The 17216-nt window shown below is 46.4% G+C and overlaps 1 protein-coding gene across 3 annotated transcripts in view; it reads right to left on the reverse strand.

Annotated features, from left to right (window-relative positions):
• Positions 1-7234: 7234 nt before the first annotated feature.
• Positions 7235-17216, reverse strand: part of SESTD1 (SEC14 and spectrin domain containing 1) — a 355047-nt gene continuing 345065 nt past the window's right edge. For 2 of the 3 annotated variants that reach the window (XM_069225441.1, XM_069225439.1), the window contains one exon: positions 7235-8125. In XM_069225441.1, the coding sequence (XP_069081542.1) occupies positions 7999-8125 (127 nt within the window). In that variant the 3' untranslated portion in view covers positions 7235-7998. The remainder of the gene's footprint in view (positions 8126-17216) is intronic. The other variant, XM_069225440.1, reaches the window with a different exon arrangement.

Raw genomic sequence — 17216 nt, forward strand, 5'->3', positions numbered from 1 at the left:
ACATTATGTTACTGTCACACAAAAGTGGGAAAGTACATGATGTGAATACCTATGTATATCATTTATCTTTGACCCTGATATTGACACCTCTACAGAGTGGCACTGATAACGTGAAACGAAAACATCTTCCTAACTATAAACATAACAGCCATTTTGGAAGAAATAATTAAATAAATGTGCTAAAACAGAGCACGCTAAGTAGGTTAAAAGTCACTAGGTGATTGGGCACAGGCCTACAAGCCAGAAGGCAATACTTCTTATTCCCATTAAAACTAAAAAGGATCCACTACACACAAGTGATGAAATTCAGAGTGATATGGGGCAAGCTTTCTTTAAAGGGCTGCTTTGTCTCTAAAACGACAAGCGCCATCAAATGGCATATCTATTAGTGACGCCTGGTCATCACCCTAAACACCCACGGATCTCATTCATGCCCAGAGCCGAAGCACCATACTGGTAGAAACCGTTCTGCCCAAGCGGTCAGCAGTGGCCAGTCCTGAGCAGATAACATGTCTTGTTCCATCCTGGCCACCTGGAATGATTTGTGCAAGACTTGAAGGAAATTCATTGATGACTGCCAGCTAGATCTCGGTATGTACCACAACGTATGCAAATACCTGACCTTGAGAGGTGAAACAGCAAGACTGACTGAGAAAAAATACTTTTCCCTGAATGCCCCCACATGTTTTGACTCCCTATCTAGGGAGTCACAGAGAAAGACTATGGGTTTACTCTACTTGTAGATGCCTGGAGCACAAGGCTCTAAGGCACGGGATGCTGAAAGTGGAAGGCAGGGTCACCTGGGACAGGACTGTGGTGTCTAGCCAATTGTCTAATTACTAGCGGGCAAGAGAACGCTTGTCCCAAGTGTACAGTAATGTGTCTGTGAGGGCCTTATTCAAAGATAAAAGTGACTCTGTGAAATACTGGCCAGGCTGTAGACCCTATGTTAAAACATTAGGTGTGACTCCAACCAATTATACCTTTACGTCTAAAACTTCAGCAGTGTAACTGATCACCACTGCAAATTATGGCAATTCTTTTGTTGAGGGACAGGGGGAGGCGCAAGGGGAACACAACACAGTATCAGGGAAAGTATGCAAGCCACTACCCTCTTGTAAATCCATAAGAAGCTTGTCAACTTCATAATAGTGTAACACATTTTCCCCATCATCTCCATTTTCGTCATCCATGCCATGTTAGCTATGTTCAGAATCTGACCTAAAAAGATTGTGGAGTGCCTGTGGGAGACTCGTAGGTAGTGGCAAAATTCTGTCTGAGTCTAAATAAGGTTGGACTGGTTGTGTCAGGGCTAGTGCACGATGCAACTTTTTTCCAGGTAGAGTCTGATTTGTTTGGAGTAGGACTAAATAATAGGGTTGTCCTCAGGCATGGACATGGCAGGAACCAGCATGGGTCTTGGTACTGTGATCAGAGTTGGTTGGGCACTTTTGGGTCTGCCTTAAAGTAGGTGCAGACCTCCCCAGTGGGACAGAGGGACAGATAGGGCTGAGGATAGATCCATCAGTGGGAATCTGCCAGGAGGCCTCCCCGGATCCAGGAGGCCCAAAGACGCCAAAGAGGGAGTTGGAATGGTGCAAAATATTCACAGTATGGGTTCCTTTAAAGCCTTCATCCACTGCAATGTCGCAGACAACCCAGAAACACATGGTGATAAGACCAGGACTGAGATTGAGAGGCACCTGGGCATACACATGACGTCTCTGGTAGAGAGTGGTGGGACAGGGAGGAATTTCACATTGATTTCATTTGGGCGGAAGCCCTATCACAGCAAAGGCCTTGGGAAAGGTCTGCACTCTTGACTTCAACAGGAGTGGAATTTACACACCTTCCATTGGTGTTTGCTGCCGGAGAGTTTGGCTTTGTGGTCCTAGATGCCTTAGAGCTTCATCTGGGAACAGTTCTCGCAAGCTTTGGAGTCGTATGACAAAGCTAAACACCAAAGGCACATCTAGTGTGGTCATCTGTTTAATCCATTTCTTACTAATTTTATACCGGTGGATTTAGGCAGGGAAATGTTCCCTTGTACACTGTAAAGAAATTCAAGCAAAAACATCTTCTCAGAGGAGGAAAAAGTTTCAGAGTCCGCTCCAGATCTGCGTTTGATGACAGGAGTGACATTATTATTTGGCCACAATGTCACTCCTGGGACAGGACGAAGTTGACGCTGAGCTGCACAACACCACCTGCCAGCATACAGGAACAATGCTATAAAAAAATCTCCAGATCCAGTCTGGCACCTGGGGATATTCACAAGGGTAGGAACCTGCAATCAAAAGTATCCATAAAAACCCTCCGTTTGCCAACTCGAATGAGACGAAGCACTGTCTCCCTCTACGACAATATTCAGAGATGCGGCATGCTCTCTTTTCAGGGTCAAGGTATCTTTCTCCTTCGATATCAATCCCATTTTGAGTCAGAGTCAGTAGATTTGTCCCCTCCAGTGTCTCTATGCTTCGAACAGTGGGGCTCTTTTGCTGTTATCTTCTGTTCGACTGCCAGCAATTTCGGCATAGAGAGTGGTTATTCTGCTCGATGTCTTTTGGTGCCTTTTTCAGCACTTCCTTTTTGAGGCTGACATAGGCTCTCACTTCAACAGTAAACCCCTCCATCACGCCACCTTAATTTCTTCAACCATTTTGTCATTGCTCAACTGTTCTATGTCTTAAAAGGACCCCTATTTGAACTGCATCCTGGCATAATGTTTCCACCGTGGTTTCTTCTTGATTTTAAAAGCTCTTTTCATTTCTGTGGACTCCCACTTTATCATTACTGGAACCCAGGGACCACGGAATCATTACTGGAATCCGGAGATCCACCACAAAATTATTACTGGAAGCCAGTGATCCCGGCCTAAACATTGTTGATGATTTAAAACACATTTTATTTAATTTGCAAACAAATGTAAATACAAATGTAAGAAATAATTTTAATAGGTAGGTTGTGAACTGAGAAGGCTTTGTGGACTCCAAGGGGTCCCCAGCCCATAGGTTATGAACCACTGCTCTAGAACTCACACCCTTCAGACTTATGGTCCATTGAGTAGGCACAGACTGTGAACTTTATATTCCCCTTTTTGGGCAGGTTTATGATGGCACTGCAGGCAAATGTAAAAGAGGATTCTTTTATTCTCTAGGGTAAAAAACCCCACCTTGGCCTTACATTCTCCTACTCATGTCATCGAAGCCCAAATGAAAAATCTGAATCTTCAGTCGGTCCTGGTGTACTTTTTAGTTTTCTTTGACATCGGATGTTTGTTTATGATATTTTGTTATTTTGGGGTGTCTTTCAGCTTTTCACCCCCTTTATGACACAGTCTCCACTGTCTTAGTGATCTGCAACCCAGAGCAGCAGACCCAATGGTGGAAAAAAAATGTTTAAGCCATTGGCCGTGCACTGGGGCAATGGAGAGTATTTTGTGGGTGGAAAAGGATGGGAGGAAAATAGCAACCAGGAGCACAGGGGAAGCATTCAGTGGAGTGTATGGGTGTTTTGTAGGCAGGGAAGCCGTGGGGGAGAAAACAAAACAGAATGGGGTGTTTTGTGGGGGACAAGCACACGAGGAAGTGTGGAGGAAGTAAATGAGATAGAGAGCAACATAGGACATGGGGAGGGGCTGTACACAAGAGAATGTAAAAAGGTGCAGGTGGTGTTTTTCCCAGGGGGTGGAGCACTTAAGAGAGCAACACAGAAACATGGAAGTTTGATGGGGGTAGAAGCACACGAGGAAGCGAGCAAAAGAGAACATGGGGAAAATCACAGAAGAGGGAATAGGAGTGTTTTCCCAGGTGGGAAAGGGAGAGACCAACATGGTTGGGGGTCGGTTTAATTAGGAGAGGTAGCGTGGGGAACGAGGGTAAAAGGTGCACGATGGAAAGCACAGCATAGAACACATGGTATGGGCAGAACCACACAAGGGAGAGAGGAGAGCGGGGCCCACAAGGGAGGATGAGTTTGCAGGGGAAAGCATACGAGGGAAAGAGTAATAATGAGTGTGGGGCACCAGTGAGCGCAAAAAGGAGTGAGTGTCGCAGTACATGATACAGAGAGAAACATAGAATGAGGGGGCTGTTTTCTGGGGTGAAAGACACAAAGAAGAAATTAACACAGAATGAGGGAAGTGGGTTTGCAGAAGCATGGAAAGGAGAGAGCAAAACAGAGTACAGGGGAAGAACAAGAGAGGAAGAGCAAACAGTTTGCTGGGATGTTTTGCATATGAAGAAGCACGCAAGGGAAAGAGCAACACGGAGCAGGAGTGTGTTGTGGGGGAGAAGCATACAGGGAAGAAAGCAATACTAAGTATGGATGATGCAAATAAGGGAACGAGAAAACACATGCACATGAAAAACAGGAGCTCCCTAAAAGAAAGCAGCAGAAGGAAATAAATTAGCCAAGCAAAAGGGAGTTAAAAAGGCTATCCTCTAAAAGAAGGACAGCTACAAGATTAATAAGGTGGGATAATGAAAGCCACTGAATAAGACACATGTAAATAAGAGTAACAATAAAGCCAACCCATGGTAAGACACAGACTGTCTGTAAAGACACTAAGGGGGTCATTATGAACACGGCTGTGTTTACCGCCGTGTTAATGCTGGCGGTCATTTCACTGACCGCCAGCCCCCTTGAGGCCCCGCCGGCCGCCTAAACAACATTCGGCTGGGCCGGGACAATGCCGCTGTGCCCACGCAGTGGGGCACTGCACCAGGCCCCCTGCACTGCCCATGCCAAGTGCATGGGCAGTGTAGGGGGGCCCCAGGGGAGCCACGGAGCACCCCTTCCGACAGCCTTTCCCTGGCAGGGGAACTCACCAGGGATAGGCTGGAGGAAAAGGGATCATTATCCGAAGGCAGCACTGCTTGCAGCGCAGCCCTGTCGGATGATGATTTCCTCCACCGTCAGGCTGCCTGTCGGTGGTAGCCTGGCAGTGGAGGAGGGCTGCCATAGGCGGCCCTCCCTGTGATCACTATATGGTGGTTCATACCGCTGTGCCGGTGGTGGTCTGAACCGCCAGGGTTCATAATGAGCCCCTAAGTTCTTGATCAGCCTAACAAGATTGTTTCGTCACGTGGATCTAGGGGGCACGGTGCCAGGGTATGTGGGTCCGGGGATAATGAATTGTGCGCTGAGGTGGTCAGACCAGGTGAGTGGTGTTGTGTGGATTTACCTGACTCTGTGGCTGGAGGTGAAGATGGGGTCAAGCGTGTGTCCTGTGATGGGGGTAGGGTGAGTGACGAGCTGCTTGAGGCCGATAATGGTCAAGCTTTCTGGGAGGTTAGTGGAGTTGGGGTCGCTGGGGTCATCGAGTTGGTGGTTGAGGTCCCCTAGGAATATGTTGTGCTCGGAGTTGATTGCTTGTGGGCTGATGAGTTCTGTGATGGTATTTCAGAGGCTGGGATGTGGTCCTGGTGGCCTGTGACGGTGCTTTTTCCATCTCTGTGGAGTTGGAAGTTGAGATGTTCCATTACCAGTGCTGGGTCATAAGGGGATGTCGTGCAGCAGATGGTGTCCCAGTAGATTATGGTGATTCCGCCTCTGTGCTTGTTGGTTCTGTCCCAGTGTGTTATCTTGTAACCTTCAGGGATGGCGGTGGCGATGTCTGGTGCGGAGGTGGGGTTGAGCCAGGTTTCTGTGAAGCCCGGGTGAGGATGAAGATCATGTCCCAGACCTCTGTGGCGTGTTTAACTAGTGAACGTGCGTTGAGCAGGATGCACTGGAGTTGTGTAGTGGTGGGCTCAGTCGATGCGTCGATGGGTTGGTTGCTTTAGTGCTGAAGATGAAGCGGCAATGTCGACAAGAGAATGATCCTCTGGTGGAATGCAGGGGTCCAGGCTCAGAGGTCAACGGCGATGTATCTTCGCGGGGTGGAAGAGGCAAAAAGCAAGAGAAAGTACTAAAAAAACAGAAGGAAAGGAGGGAGAAAGCTGTGAAAGCAAGGCAGGAGAAAGCACTCAGGAAAACAGGGGAAAGGAGGGAAAAAGAAGTGAAAACGAGGCAGAAAGGAGGAGAAAGCACTCCGAAACACCTGAGGGAAAGGACAGAGAAAGTAGTGAAAACGAGGCAGAAAGCAGGAGAGAACACTCAAAAAACAGGGGGAAAGGAGGAGAAGGTAGTGAGAGCGAGGCAGCAAACAGGAGAGAGCGATGCAGCAGCAGGGGAGAGCTGGCCTGGGACCTGGTATAAATACCACTACAGAATTACAACTGAGATAATCTACTTTCCACCCTCATTGCTCTAATAAGCCAGCGCTCACCTATTTTGCTTCCACAAGATGCACCAACTGCTCCCTCTACTACAAACCTTAGAATACAGCATGAAAAGAAAGCCCTTTGTGTCAGCACTCCGAAGCAACTGAAAAGAGTGCAGTGGTTAATATAATGACTAAATAAATACCATCCACTCCTAGGCCACCAAGTTCCAAGGTTCTATTATACAAAACAATTGCCATTTCCTCCCATCCTGACCCTCAATCACTGACCAGCACTAGTCATGATGATGCAGGACCTACTGCAATAATGCAGTTGTAGTACCTTCACAGTTGTCTTCCACTGCCCCCCTCTCAGCTTCTCCCACATCCCACCCAGCTGTCACACTCTGCTCTGCCAACCCAACCAGAAAATTCTCACTGCTCAAAAGCTGTCATGTAGCTCCTCAAGGTTACGGTCATTTGACTGGTGATCAAATGATATACCTCGTCAGTTCTAAACCACTCCCTATTTCCCAGACTTCAAAAAAAGTCTAAAAATCCTTGTTTTAGTCTTCAGAACACAACAACCTGGCAACCTTCCACAACCCCACGACCATAGGAAATCTACATCTCTGTCACAGATAATGAACTGTTATACCATATAAAAAATGCTCTGAATGTATTGCATTGTTTGTTATGTTTAAGTAATGTTCTTGTACATAACCACTTGCTCAACAATTTCAACCTAAATACTGCTTACTACTAAGTCTAGCACTCCTGGGAGAAGGGCTTCCAATTTTCTGTGAAGACAATGTAGGAAGTGTATGTTCATTAAGTAACATAAGAAAGTATTCTGGAACAAAACAAATACTATTACAGAACTGCAAACCAAATTTATGGTAAGTCACTAGCAAAATCAACACATAATGATACAAAAAAATACAATAAATGTTTCTGTAGCTCTGCCATTTGGAAGTGTTATGTAAGGATACAAATATTTATGGTCAACAGATTTCATGAAAACTCATCTGCTCTAATTGGAGACAAGTGTATTAATAAATTCTAGGATCTTTCCCAACCCTGTAAAAATCACATAAAAAAAAAATGGGTTGACTACAGTTGAAGTGACATACTACACACACTTCAGTACAATAATACATACTTGCATGTATCTGTAATAACCAAGGAAAACAGTTTCTGAACAAAGGAAGGAAAAGTACAATTAAGGATACAAGTAGTTAATAGTAAACATCTGAAATCCGATATTAAAAAGGGGTTTTATTCGGCACAAACAGCTTTAAATACAATCTCAGTACATGTAAGAAAACATCTGTTTCATAAATTTGATATAACAAACATTTGAAGGCAGATTGATTATTGGCACAATAAAAAGGACACATATTAAGATATAAAGGGCAAAATAACAGAGACAACACTGTCAACAAACAACACATAATATACTAACAGTCTAACAGCTTAACATTATCTTGGTTTTAACAGCATTTATTTTATAGTATGGGACTGTCAATATCACCATCAAAATGTGTGTCAGCTATTTACACAACTGGCAGGTCAGAGCTTTCAGTGCAATGGTACAATCCTTTCCCATGAAATACTTACGCAGTATAATTTCACAGAAGATGAACAAATGATAGCTGATAGATGAAGTCGAAATGGAGATCAGCATGTTGCGAAATGACTGTGAAATGTTTTGTTTATTATGCTGCATCATGTAATCGGCGGATCGTATGAGGGAACATACATAGTCTTTTAGCAGTTAATAGTCTGAACTGTTAGCTCTCTAGGTCCGCATCGGGATCATTCAACTGCTGTCTTTTCAGGCTAACCAGTCTCATCTTCTCCTTGATGTGCTCTGCTGTAGAGGCCATGTCACTTGGGCTCCCTAAGAACTGTTCAGTTCTACAAAAGAATACAGTAAGTGTGAATTGCATATAATGCAAACAAAATCCACCTTGTCACGACTGCTGCAAACAAAATGTGGAATCAGGTGTGCGAGGTTTTTAAAGCTTTCTAAAAAACAAAATAATCACATGCCGTCCCATGGGTAAACCCTTAAAAGAATGCAGTTTACAAACCCCTTATGTCTAAAGCAAGGTACAATAAACCGACAGATGGATAATTAATGACTTTAAGTAACGTTGCAATACAAACGACAATGAATGTTATAGAAATACTGAAAACATAAGAAATCTGCTGGCTGCAGGAGAATGCCGGTTCAGTACCATATTAACGGACTATCTTTTTCCATCATTAATAACAGTGATATACCGAACAATCTTGTTTACTTCATTTCTCATTTAATAATTTATTTGGTGCACACAACAAAGCTGCGTCTAAGCACCATGACTGGATAATAACAAAATAAGAAACATTAGCAGTTACAAATTGTAGGAAAGTACCCTTGCTGGCATGGTTACCCCGTCCCCCACTTTTTGCCTGATAGTGATGCCCACTTTGACTAAGAGTGTGCTGGGATCCTCCTAACCAGACCCCAGCACCAGTTTTCTTTCCCGAAATCTGTACCTTTGTTTACACAATTGGCACACCCCTGGCACACAGTTAAGTCCCTTGTAAAAGGTACCCATGGTACCAAGGGCCCTGTGGCCAGGGAAGGCCCCCAAGGGCTGCAGCATGTATTATGCTGCCCTGGATGGGGGGGTCCCCTCACCAAGCACAGGCACAATGCCTTTCCAGCTTGTGTGTGCTGATGGGGAGAAAATGCAAAAGTCGACATGGGACCCCAATAAGGGTGCCATGCCCACAAACCACTGCCTGTGGCATAGGTAAGACACCACTCTAGCAGGCCTTACAGTCCTAAGGCAGGATGCACTAGACCACAGGTGAGGGCATAGCTGCATGAGCCATATGCCCCCCTACAGTGTCTAAGTCCATTCTTAGACATTTTAAGTGCAGTGTAGCCATATTGAGTATATGATCTGGGAGATTGTCATTATGAACTCCACAGCTCCATAATGGCTTTACTGAATACTAGGACATTTGGTATCAAACATCTGTGGGATTTATAGAAAAATGCACCCAGAGGGCATCTTAGAGATGCCCCCTGTATGTAAGTCAAACTGCTAGTGCAGGACTGACCAGTCTGTGCCACCCTGTCACTTTCAGACACGTTTCTGACCACATGGGGTGAGAGCCTTTGTGCTCTTGGTGGCCAGAAACAAAGCCTATCCTGGGTGGAGGTACTTCACACCTCCTGCCTGCAGAAACTGTAACACTTGGCAGTGAGCCTCAAAGGCTCAGGCTTCTTGTCACAGTGCCCCAGGGCACTGCAGCTAGTGGAGATGCCCAGGCCCTGGGCACAGACCCACTTTTGGTGGCAAGTTCGGCAGGAAAGTTAGGGAAAACAAAGAGGAGTGACCACTGTAGCTCGGACCCCCCCTAAGGTGTCCAGAGCTGAAGTGCCCCCCCCTTATTGGAAAATCGTCCATCTTGATTGGGAGGACAGGGACCAATAGGGTTAGGTCTGTGTCCCCCTCCCCAAAGGGAGTGGACACCAGAAGGGTGTAGTCACCCCCAGGGACAGTCGCCATTGGCTACTGCCCTCTGCCTGCAACGCCCCTAAATCCAGGATTTAAGGGCTCCCCTGAACCCAAGTCGGCAGATTCCTGGCGACCTTCCAAGAAGAAAGAAAAAGGACTGCTAAGCTGGGGGGGCGTGGTCTACCACCTAAGATGGCGGCCGTCTAATCCCGGAGCTCCCGTCCCGGGCCCGCCTAAAATGTAGATTCTTCCACAGAATTGGGTTGCTATGTGGTGATAATTTATCCGGAATGCGTGGGAGCCGGCGGACCACCCCCAAAGAGGGATCGGTGCACTCGGCTGGGTGCAAGAATGAAATACCGGACCTGGCCCTGATCTGGGCCCGTGTCGTGGCGGCTGAGTAGTTGGGAAGCCGACCGGAGGAAGCCGAACTGCGGTGATTGAGGGGAGGAGAGCGAGTCTGGGCTGGTGCCGGGGGCTGGGGTTGACGCGGCGTACCTGGAGAAAATGGGGAGTCGGCTCCTCGGCTGCCCTCCCTGTGCCTTGAATCTTGCCCGCGGGCCCACCAAGAGCACAAATTGGTGGTGAGGCGCGAGGAGGCGGCCCAGGGACCAAGTACACCAGTGGCCTGTCCGTGCACGGGAAACAGAAGCAGGGGAGCGGCGGCACCCCTCTGATGGGGAGTGCTGCGCCTTGGGACTACTGGAGCCCCACCCCTGCTTGACGGTCGAGTCCCCGTTCAGAACTTAATTGGCCCCCTACCAGAAGGGCCTTACGGACACAAAGAGGGGACCAGACAGCCCGAGAGGGAAACTCCGCTGAAACTAAAACTTTGCACGCCCCAATACCAGCAGAGCCCAACACAAAGTTTTGAATCGGCCACGAGACCACACCCGCTAAGCCTGGCAGCTGAAGACACACACAGAAGGAAAGCCCGCAGACTCCAGGCTACAGCTAGCAATTACCCCATATAACAAGCGTCCCTCTACGCAAAGACTAGCATAGAAACAAGTAACAATGGGCCGCACCAAGGGAAAGCTATCAGAAGACATGGAAAGACCATCCCCTGATGACCCAATGCAAGCAGCGCCACCTGGGGATCAAACAGACAAACTGGACATTATTCTCCAGGAGATTAAAGACTCAAGGCAAGCAATAGAGGAAAAAACTAGGATCAATAACGATTGAGTTAAATATCCTGACGGATGACCAGAAAAAAGATGACCAGTCGAAGATGAGGAGGGGTGATCCCGGCGCAATAATGTAAGCATTATAGGTCTCCCGGAGGGAACAGAGGGCAGGAATACTACGCAATACATAGAAGACTGGCTAAAGAAAATAATGGCGGACAACTGTCAACCCACTTTGCAGTAGAGAGGGCGCACCGCATGCCAGGAAAGAGACTCCCCTCCGGGCGCGCCAGCACGTCCCTTGATAGCCCGGATCCTAAACTACAGAGACATCATACTACAAGCGGCAAGAGATCTGGACCCTATCACGGTAGACAAAACTCGAATCTCTCTATACCCCGACTTCACACTAATGGTCCATAAGCGCAGAGCCTCTTTCCAAGTAGTGAAAAGGAGGCTACGAACTGAAGGACTGAAATATGCACTATTATTCCCGGCCTGGTTGCGTGTCACATCTAATCAAAAAACAATTTTTTTCGAAACACCAGACTCTGCATGCCACTGGCTGGATGCGACCTTTCCTCACCTGGGGAACGAGGGGCGTAGTGATGCCCTGCCCCCGAGACAGCCCCATCAATCACATAGGAGCGGACGTGGTAGGATGCAATTGACTCGAAAAAAGACTGGCCCAACTATGTTGCAGGTCCTGGAGGGCCGAAATGAGGCACTGCAATCAGCGTATTCCTTACAAGGGACAGACTCCTCCCCGCACGGAACTCCTTCATCCATAGACAGTGCTGCGGCATCTGATTCAGAGGGCAGCTCAGCGTTGTTCCCTGCTGTTACCCCGCGGTCAGCCCACGACCTCTGAAGAAAGACACAATATTCCATAGCTGCCGCTGGGCACCCACCGCTCGCGGAGACTACTTCTTCCTTTATACATGGTGGGCCCGGACGGTTGAGAACCGTACTCCTCGTCATCTACCAAATAACCAGTTGGCCACAGGCGAGAACTATTAACAGTACACCAAATAGAACCCCAGAGCGCAGGCCCCTTTTCTTTGTAGATGCTTCCCCGTTGGTGGCAACGATAATGGTTCTATATAGCACGACGGTTTGGCAAAGCCAGTTTGAGCTTCGCCCAGTATTCAGTTTAAAAAGTAAAGTTGCAAGTAGATTTTGAACACTGACATCAACACACATATCATATATATTATACCAAGAGGGACAGACTACTTAAGAGACCACTACATTAATATCTCAATATGACTGCATTACATGAATACAATATTATCACCTGGAATGTACGGGGAATGGGGTCCGTTCAAAAGCGACATAGAATTTTAGCTCAACTAAATCGTCGGAATATACATATAGCCTATTTACAAGAAACTCACCTCACTACCCACGAAGCGACGAAATTCCGCAAGAAATGGCGGGGCCAACTCCTACACACAACATATTCCGCGTTCGCAAGGGGAACGGCGGTATGGATACGTGTTGGGGTACCATTTGAAATACTAGAGACCAAAATTGATGATGAAGGCCGTTACACACTGGTCAAAGGTAATCTAGATGGGAAACATATAATACTAGGAAGCATATACGCCCCGAAAACTGCACAAGATACCTTTCTGGAGCGCTTGTCGAGGGTAGTATTGCAATAGGCTCACATCCCATGGATAATAGGCGGAGACTTTAACACGGTACTGGATATCATGACAGACCGCACCACGCCCCCATTGTCAGGAACTAATGCACAACAACAGGCAGAAGCATTGCGTAATTGGCTATAAGGCTGGTCACTGACGGATATTTGGCGAGCTAGAAACATAGGTATAAGAGAATACTCCTTTTATTTGCATCCGCATAAAGTACACATGAGACTAGATCGTGTAGTGTGCACTACTTCAGTGCAGACTCAGATATCACAAGCCACATATTTAGGAAAAACATTGTCAGACCATAACCCCCTCGAGATAGCGCTATTGTGGGGGCGGCGATCTACGCCGATCCCCACATGGCGTTTACAGCCATCAATACTAGAAGATGATATTTTAAGAACAGAAATATCCCAAGCGATCACAAACTTCTTCACCGACAACACAGGCTCAGCATCCTCTCTATTACTCGAATGGGAAGCATTTAAAGTGGTGATAAGGGGCGTGGTGCTGGGAGCGACAACTGGAGTACGTAAAGTACTAACCAGGGAATTAAAGCTAACAGAAAACAGGCTGCACACACTAGAAAAAGAGGCAATATTGAGACCCTCATAGACTCAGCAGCTGCAAGAAGCAAGAGCCAAACACACAGAGCTTGTGGAATGATAATGGAAAATAGACTATGTAAAATACCGCAAATGCATCCACAGCGAAGGAGACAAAGCAGGAACTCTATTGGCACGCCTGATTAAAGCTGAATCCCTCCAGCCACTCCTATCCTGCAGATTATTACACCACAACAAGATACAATAAATACACATCTGGGGATAAATAATGCTTTCCATGATTATTAGACGACTTTATACTCAGCCCCTACAACTATAAATCGAGCCGAGATCTATGTCTTCCTAGCTGACATATGACTACCAACACTGACAGAGGAGGCCAAGCTGCAAGTAAGCGCGCAGATAACACAAGACGAAATAAAGGAAACAATTAAAAGTATGGCGCGAAATAAAGCACCGGGTTCAGGCAGGTTACCATCTGAATTTTACTCCCTCTACTGCTCACAACTTGTCCCACAGTTAGAAAAATTATACTATGCCTCTCTAAAACATGGAGTTCTTCCAGACACAACTAAATAGGCAATAGTAACCTCACCATTAAAACCAGGAAAAGCCACAACTGATATGTCATCTTAAAGACCCTTATCTCTGTTAAATACAGAATATAAAATATTAGCAAAAATACTAGCGCAGCGACTGCTTAATTACATAGATGGCCTGATACAAACGGACCACTGCTGATTTGTTCCGTCCCGTAACACTTCCCTAAACATTTGTCGACTGTACCATGTAATGGATGCTGCTAAGAGTCGTTATCCACACGCAGGATGCCTGTCACTGGATCTCCGACAGGCATTTGACTCCCTGAGCTGGGAATATATGTTTAAAGTATTAGAGAGATTCAACGTCCCCCACGACTACATATGCTGGGTTCGGTTATTATACACCTCCCCGACAGCAAGGGCACGCACTGGACAGAACATCTCAGATACCTACCATGTACAAAGGGGCACCAGGCAAGGATGCCCGCTATCCCCCTTACTGTTCATTATGGCGATAGAACCACTAGCCTGCAGGCTACGACAAGACAGTATAGACTGGGGAATAGGCACACCTGGGACCAATCACACAGTATCACTATATGCGGACGACATTATTTTATATGTGAAAGATGAGGCAGAACCTGGGTACTATAGCACAAATATTCCAAAAATTCACACCACTATCAGGACTATCTATAAACTTTGACAAATCAGTGGCGTTCTCCCTCACTGGCCCAGATCCGAGAAATACAATAACATTCGGCGACAAACAATTACAACTAGCCGCAGACACATTCCGATACCTCGGCATACAAATTTATCGCACCCCAATAGATCTATTGTAAGGTAATTTACTTAAAGCGATGGCTTCACTTAGATCACAGATACAATTTTGGACATCAGTACCAATATCAGTCACGGGTAAGCTTGCCCTGGCCAAGATGGTAATGCTACCCCGCTTGCTATATTATTTTATGAATTTACCAGTGAAAATCCCAGAAATACACTTCAAAACCCTCAACTCGATGCTAATCGACCTGATCTGGGGGAGGGGTAGATGCCGTATAGGCCTAGCCAAACTGCAGATGCCAACAGAGAGAGGAGGCATGGGCGCACCTGACTTTAAGGCTTATTGTATGGCAGGTCAACTGCAATGGCTAGCATATTGGCTAGCCGGAAGAAATTTACAAGAAATTGAGTACACCCAAGAAATGTTAGATAAAGGTTACATACATTCCCTGTTATGTCCTGGCTTCCAAGCCCTGAGGCAACTACCACTCTTATTACGAGTAGCTTTGCAATACTGGAAAACAGCGCTCAAATATACAACTAAAACAATCCCGTACTCCCCCAATATTCCACTTCTGGGACTACCAGTAAACACAGGTATACTGTCCCAACGACAACTACATAAGTGGTCACAGGAAGGCGTGGACACAGTTGGGTCATTCTTCAAAGATCAGCATTTATTAGTACACACGGACTTCACGCATGAACACAACTTGACTTCATTGCTCTTTCTTCTACATGCTACCATACTGCATTATATTAAAAACCACTGGGCCCGAGACAGTAAAGAACCCCCTACACATGAACTTGTAAATGCTGTTTACACAGTAGGACATGGTAGACATTTAATAAAATGGCTGTACCGTGGGTTGAGGACTCATTTATCATCGCCTCTAGCCCAGCTGAAGACTAAATGGGAGACAGATGTTGGCGAAGAACTTTCAGAGGATGACTGGGAGACAATACTGAAATACCCTAGTCAAATACCACGTGATACTAGATTTAAATTTATACAGTATGCTATTTTACACAGGGCATATCTCACACCGCACAAGATACACTTGCTATATCCCGACGCATCACCAGGCTGCCCCAGAAGTGGTACTGAGGAGGCAGACTTATTACACATGCTCTGGAGTTGCCCAGCCATCGCTCAATATTGGAATAGTGTAACAACTGTTTTGGAAAAAGTAGCGTGCGCACCTATGTGCCAGACAGTGGAGGCCTGCTTGTTGGGTTTGTTCCCACGTCCAAAGAAAGGAAAGGCACTCCCACGGCTAACAAACCTAGCACTCATACTAGCAAAACACTTACTAACCAAGCGCTGGAAAGCTGCAGCGCCCCCCCAGGTGACACAGTGGTGTGAAGAGATGCTAGACTGGGGAAAAGCAGAAAGTACAGCACTTAAAAAAGAGGAAAGTAGAGGAATGAGAAATTACCCCTTGGCTGACGGATGGGATGAAATATTAGAGAATTTTGGGACAATATGCAGAACAGAAGGATTTGAAATTACTATATAGTGATGTCACTATATAAACACACAACGAGTGACATGGAAATCTTAATCCTAGAATGCTTCCCCCAGGTGATAGATACGTATGCTTAAACAAACACATGCAAAACATTATCCCAAGATATAACTAAAAGCAGTGGTCAAGGAAAGGTACATACACTTTATCCCTCATAGAAAAGATTGATGATGTCAGATTTAGGTTAAGTTTAATAAGTTAAAGTTGAAATCACATCAGAGAAACGGTAGAACATGATGATTGAAGGTTACATACTATGCCAGACTAATATACACCATATCACGTCTGATAAGCTTGTACTGTATTAAATGGAGGATCTTATATACCTAACCTTAAATGTTAGCTCTCAAAGCCACTTGTACAGCCAACAGGGCTGGATCTATGTTTATTTTCATACAACAATGTCTAATGTACTGTATGTAACATACTGAAAATGTCAATAAAAAGATTTTAAAAAATAAATAAAAAAAAGGACTGCTAATCTGAAACCCTCGCAAAGAAGAAGGGAGATGAAAACTGGACTTGGCCCCAGCCCTACCGGCCTGTCTCCTGCTTCAAAAACCCTGCAAAAGAAGGCAACTCATAGTGCGGGTCCAGCAACTTCTGTCAAGCTTCCAGAGGACTACCTGCACCACAGAGGACCAAGAACTCCCGTGGACAGCGGCCCTGTCCAAGAAGAAACAACACCTAAGGACTCAAGAGCCTCCCTGGATCCGCAAGTCCTGACTACTCTGCACCTGACGCCCACAGCCCGTGTTCCATGTGGCCCAACTGATCCTCAGGGGATTCCAAGCAAGTGCATACACTGGGTTGACTTCTCCTGCCCCCCACGATGACCCCTCTGACCGCAACAGTACTGGACGAAGATACCTGACGCCTTCAGGTACACTGCACCCACATCCCCGTGGCCTTGGGGAACCCGGCCTCCGGTGCAGCAACGTTCAAGCATGTGGTCCTCCTACTTGTCCAGCCTGTGGTTTCCGTAACCGACCCCTGGACCAAGCCTGGAGCATCTAAGTGACCCCCGGGGTACCCTCATAGGAAAGCACTGGGAGCCCAATGCTATGTTTGCCCCCTGCACCGCTGAGGGTGTATGTGTCTGGTGCTAACCTGTGGCCCCCCAGTGCTCCTCTAAACACCCCAGGTCTGCCCTCTGAAGATGTGGGTACTTACCAGCAAGCAGGCTTGATTCAGAGTGCCCCCAATGTCCATAAGAGCCCATGTTAAATTTGCCTCATCTTTGACCTCTGCACCCGCCCGCACTGTGTTGCTGGTG

The sequence above is a fragment of the Pleurodeles waltl genome, chromosome 3_1, assembly GCF_031143425.1.
Source record: "Pleurodeles waltl isolate 20211129_DDA chromosome 3_1, aPleWal1.hap1.20221129, whole genome shotgun sequence".
Classification (NCBI taxonomy): domain Eukaryota; kingdom Metazoa; phylum Chordata; class Amphibia; order Caudata; family Salamandridae; genus Pleurodeles; species Pleurodeles waltl.